The sequence below is a fragment of the Geospiza fortis genome, unplaced genomic scaffold, assembly GCF_000277835.1.
Source record: "Geospiza fortis unplaced genomic scaffold, GeoFor_1.0 scaffold112, whole genome shotgun sequence".
NCBI lineage: Eukaryota > Metazoa > Chordata > Aves > Passeriformes > Thraupidae > Geospiza > Geospiza fortis.
In genome coordinates, this window is record NW_005054298.1 from 25,204,636 (window position 1) to 25,210,463 (window position 5,828).

General features: G+C 37.7%; 1 protein-coding gene across 1 annotated transcript; it reads left to right on the top strand.

Annotated features, from left to right (window-relative positions):
• The first annotated feature begins 487 nt into the window (after positions 1-487).
• On the top strand, positions 488-4,493 carry PPIL3 (peptidylprolyl isomerase like 3). The gene is made up of 6 exons (XM_005415943.2): positions 488-537; positions 1,671-1,745; positions 2,529-2,622; positions 3,241-3,308; positions 3,694-3,812; positions 4,098-4,493. The coding sequence occupies exons 1-6, from the start codon at positions 535-537 to the stop codon at positions 4,222-4,224; spliced, it is 486 nt and encodes a 161-aa protein (XP_005416000.1). The 5' UTR covers positions 488-534; the 3' UTR covers positions 4,225-4,493.
• Positions 4,494-5,828: the final 1,335 nt, after the last annotated feature.

A 5,828-nucleotide genomic window follows, 5' to 3' on the forward strand; every position in this document is an offset into this window, starting at 1 on the left:
TGGGATTTTTTTTTTTTTTTTTAATTATTGCCGGCATTCTAAACCCTTTATTTGAAAGTATTACAAAGATTTAAAAAGTCTGATTGGGTGCAGTTACCTCTCTGTTGCAGGCACTCACAGCTGTTACGAGTTGGCCCCAAATTGCACTTCTGTTAGGTACTGGCATGTGGCTTTTACCTGTGAATTTCTGCCATCTACTATTCTGCCAGCTGCCATAATATTTGCAAAAATTGATTGTTTAGTATAAATTTTCATCCTAAGAAAGAGTTTTTTGCCCTCTTCCCGTTCTCTGAATGGTCTTTTTCTATTCATTTTTCATTCTTTATATGCTGTGTAGTTGCTTAATGCAAAAATTTAGCCATAGAGTCACCGGAATGGCACCGTAGAACTGTGTGGTGTAAAGGCATGTAACCAACAAATATTTTAGAATCAAAACCAAATAGGGGTTGGCAGGAAGAAACCCAACAAATTGCTTATGTTATGTTTACAGGAAATCGCTGTATAGAAGGCTGCCTCAGATTTTGATGAGCAGGCATGGTAAGAATAAAAGTAAATTTTATGTTTTCTGAAATGGTCATCTCTTGGAAAGCAAATAGCTGCTCTCCATCTCAAAGGATTACATGTTTTACTCTGATGCTGTTAGGAATTTGTCATGAAAAGTTTTAATTTCAAACTTACAAAAAGATACTGTGAAAAGGAAAACATTTTGATTTACATCAGTCTAAAACATCATTATGCTTTCACTTTAGAGATCCCAGATTTTAACTTTGGCATATATTTGATAATCTAGTTTGGTTTCTTTTGCCACAGAAGCATTAGTCTAGTTGCAAGAACATACCTCTGCTTCAGCATATGTAAACCTCTGCACTCATGGGCTTTTAAAAGTTTAGCAATTTGAGAAATAGAGATAAGACTATATATGTCTTAAACAGATCATACAAATTCTATAGCATCTTCATGGACATTGTGAACAGCTGTCTCCTTTACTTTTGGAGCAGTATGCCAGTATCAGCAGGATGCTGAATTTTATTAGTTTTGCTGTAGGGTTATCCCCACAGTAATTGTTTTTGCATAGTTTAGCACTTCCCATAGAAGCACTTGATATATATGGCCTGTAGAGAGAAATTTGCTTAGGTCACTGGGTAACTGGTTTTAGATTTTATGACGGTAACTTATGAATTCTTATGAAAAGCAAGTTAATTTGCAGATTTACTTGTCTGTGAAAGCACATTATATATGCTGCCATTCAGAACTAGCCTTAGTAATCAAAAGAGTGCAGACATCAGTTGCTCCTCTAGTTGTAAAGCAGTGAGGTGTGTGCACCATCCAAAATAGATATAACCTTGATTCTTCACCTCTACTTTCAAGTGACTGAGTAGGTCCCGTTTGCAAATGAATAATGTATTTCTGGAGTGTAACAGCACGCAACAGCTATTGCATTATCATGGCAAACTTGATTTGTCCTGAAACAAAATGAAACCAAGTGCTCTCTGGTGATTTTACTGGAAATGCAGATTGGTTGTGACAGTAGCCTTGTTTATGGCCAAATGTTGAAACAGTGGTTATATGCAGTGCAAACTTGCTTATGTTCTTGATGGGGCTGGGAAATAAAACAGTGTCTGTTAGTATTTTATTGCTGATTTAATTATTGTTTTCTGCCTTTTGCTCAGGCTGTCACTCTGCATACTGATGTGGGAGATATTAAAATTGAACTGTTCTGTGAGCGTACTCCAAAGACTTGTGAAGTAAGTCATATACCAGGAGTAGGATTGCCTAGTGGTGAAAAAAACGGTAGAAGTAGGTGAAGACTGTGGAGGAGGTGAAGTGGCTTTTGCAATTTCACCTTTACACGTAATGCAATACCAACATTTTAAGGTGGTGCAGTGTCTGTTCCACTCATGGAACTTGTGCACTCTGTCATACTGCCTGGAGTTTCATGCCTGTTTCTCTCTTGATAAGCTTTAGTTAAGGGTGCTTCTTTTGAAGTTCCAGCATCTCCCAAAGTGTCCTTTGCCTTTAAGGGGAAATACAGCACTTAGTGTGCAATTCCCAAATTTCCATGGGTTTTCTCGTACCCTTACAGACTTGATTTTAGTTTGAAACAGTGAGGCTCACTCACAGTTTGTCAGGGACCCCAGTTTTGAATTTTTGCAATAAACTGAAATTGAAATAAATTTCATTTATTTTAATGAAAAAGCTGAGGCATTAAGTTATTGATTACAAAATTACACGTGCCAAATAAAATTGTTGAATGGGAATGATGCTTGAGAGCATGTCTTAGGCTTCTTGTTTGTTCTTCAAGTCAGACAGCCTTGGACTGAAAGCTTTTTATTCTTTGTGTGTTACACTATCAAAGGGGTTTATTAGCTATGATTTCTTTATGACTACTCTGTGGAAATACTCTGTGGAATTCGCATGGTCACAAAGCAAAGCAGAGGTAAAAGCACTGGTCTTGCCAATGCTGTCATTTTAGTAAGATAATACTATTTTTCAGTTGTTTGTTAATATGGTTTGTTTGATTTTTGTAGAATTTCCTGGCTCTTTGTGCTAGTAACTACTACAATGGATGCATATTTCACCGAAATATAAAGGGCTTCATGGTTCAGACAGGGGATCCACTAGGTAAATTCTTCTCTCTGAGTCTTTCTGTGGAAAAAATGTACATAAAAATTAAATGTAAGGAAATAAATAGGAATTATGGGTATTAAAACCAAAATGTATGTAAAGTAAAAATATAAGAGTTATTGTATTGTTGATAAGAGTTTTTTATGATGAGATTATTTTTTGTGGTGGGCTTAGAGAAGTGCAGGCATTACCCCAGTTTTAAGTAATCATGAATTATACAAACTTGAGTTTTACCAGCTGTTTCCAGTAAATATGATGGTTCTGTTGACTAAAGTAGAAGCGGTGCTACGGAGCTTTGTGTGGTTTCTCTCTGAAAGGCTGCATCTAAAGCATTTGGGGAAAATGTCCCAGACGGTGTCAGCTGTTTGGGAGAAAAGCTGATTCAGTTGTGTCTGTTCATACTCATACTGAATTTAATTTGAGGATATGTCAGCGTTTTCTGCTGCTTAACAAGTTCCTTATATGGAGTTATGTCTTAGTGCAGTGTCAAGAGCCTGCCTCAAACTAATTGCAGGCTGTCTGGTGTCTTTGTTGTAAAATGCTGTTACACAAAATAATCTTTGGATTCTTCAGTCTGAAAATCCAGTAATTTCTACTGTGGTGCTTCTTTGTCAGGCACTGGGAAAGGAGGTAACAGCATCTGGGGCAAGAAGTTTGAAGATGAATTCAGTGAATATCTAAAGGTATTTCTGTGCTCTCAATATGCACTTACATTTTCATTTGAATTTTCTCTACAATAATTTTCTCTTGGTTGGAGAACAATAGCTTGTTATTAAAATAGGAACAGGCATTTCTGTGTTTGGCAAGTAAGGTTTGAGGTTTTTCATCACAGAAGACAGAAGTAAAAAGAATTTCTGACACCATTTTTCATGCACTGAAGGCAAAGAAGTAATTTTTCACTGTAAGAGCCATTTTGAGGAGCTAATTACTGATTGTGATAGAATATATTAGCAACCAAGACTTGTTCTTAATAGTGGTATTGAGGAAGAGCTCTAAGTCGTAGGGCACTTTGCCCAGGTTCTGGTTTCACAGATGTGTATTCATGCTGAGGTTTTTCCCCTTGTTCAGCACAGTGTCCGTGGGGTGGTTTCCATGGCAAACAATGGTCCCAACACCAATGGATCACAGTTCTTCATCACTTACGGCAAACAGCCACACCTGGACATGAAGTACACGGTGTTTGGAAAGTAAGTGATTCAACTGCACGCCTCTGTCAGAGTGTGGGAGGGACCTGAGTATTTCAGGGCACATGCAAATGCTTGAACTTCTTCTCAGAGTCTGTCATGGATTAATCTTTCCTTTCAAAATACATTATTTGCCGCATAAAATGTTTTGGTTGTATTATTTTGTATCATTTGCTTGCAAAGTCCTTGTCTTGGGATACTTGACTGTAAAGTGTTTTGAGATACCTTAACTGTGAAATTTAAATCACTATTAGAAGGCAGTTTCCAGCACTTGTGTTTTTCTTGCAGAGTTATTGATGGCTTGGAGACCCTGGATGAGCTGGAGAAGCTGCCCGTGAATGAGAAAACTTATCGACCTCTTAATGATGTTCGCATTAAAGACATTACAATTCATGCCAACCCCTTTGCTCTGTAGCCACAGAATGCTGCAACACATTCTTCAGAGACTGGTCAGATAATTCTCAGATTATGGGGTTTAAAGAGCCATTAAAAAGGGTTACTTCAGCTGGATCATATCTCTGCTAATTGAATGCAGAATTTTCAGGAGCTTTAACATTGCTTGGGAGTTGTCACAGAGAAGACTTCTGCTTCAGAAGCCAGGTTTTCCAGAGTATCTTCCAGCATTTTGATTTTTTAGCATTGTTTTTTATACTTGTAAAATAAAACTTTAGTTTTTTTTCCTAATCTTTAGTTTTTGCTTTGTCTTTCTGAGTGATGTTATGTTAAAGCAATATCCTTTGCTATAATTTCATGCTACCAGTTTTGTGAAACTTTCTTATAAAGTATCATCTTCCTTACTCAGTTTTCTCAAAAGAGTAAAGTAAGATACACATTTTTTTCCCCTAGGTGAGAGCAGTGTCATAAATAAATGAAACCTTTCCCTCCCAGAAGATTAAAGAACATATTTAGAGGAGTGTTTGCTCTTGTGCTGCTGTGTTGGAATGATAACATCTTTAGCCTTCCCAGAAGACAGATGGGAGTAATTTCTTCTGCTTCTGGCACAGCACTATTGCTATGAAAGAGTAAGTATTTCTTTCCTTACATAGCTGTTGACTGAAACTAGGTAACATGGATTTACTGTAGCTTGTTTTTCATCACTTTTTTGCAAAAAGACCAGGGGGTAAACAAAACAAAGAGCACTGTCAAAAACGCTGTGGTCACATGGTGTTGAACAAATAAGAGCCATTTTGGACTTCTTCCCCCAATCCTGTTTCCACTCAGTGAGCATCCCTTAGCAAAGCCCATTTTTGTATATATACGCTTTGTAATCCTAGGGAGGCTCAAGGTCCAGCTGATTTGCAGTCAGCTTCAGACCATTATTTGGAGACTTGGCCTCTTATTATAATGAGAACTCATTTGCAAGAGAAAGGCAAAGGTATGCCAGATGCAGATTACTGAGGTAATGAGAAGAGTTAATCAATACCTGCTCGAGGGCACAAAGTCTCTATATTCTTCATGGAATGTTGCTTTAAGCTCCCAGCCCTTGTTCCAGGCTATAATATGTTTTAGTGTAATGCTTCAGTCAGATAAAGGATTTTATTCTTTTAGCTCTGTGCTGCTCTCTTCCTTATAACCAGCAGCAGTAGCAAGTAAACAGAAGCGTGCAATGGCACACTTGACTGACACTACTGCCGTGCAGGAGGAAGGGCATACTGGGGAATTTCCTACCGTGCAAAAGAACTGTAAATAATTAATAATTTAAAATTGCACTGAATTGGAAACAATTTCAGGTCTTTTTTTTTCCTCCACAAAGAGAAGGCTGATACATATAAAATGTGAAATGCAGCAGCACCAAGTATTTTGCTCTCTGGAGGACATACATTAAATGTAGATACTTTTTTTTTTGTTTTAGTCTAATGTTGTGGATTGAAAGGAGAATGATCTTATTGGGACAAAATTACAAACAAACTTTTCAAAATTGTATTCTGTCTGTCAGATATGGTAAGGCGATTCCAGAGGAGCGCCAGCCATGTGCAGCGCAGTGCAGAGACGATTAGCAGCCCCGTCGGCAGGGTACGG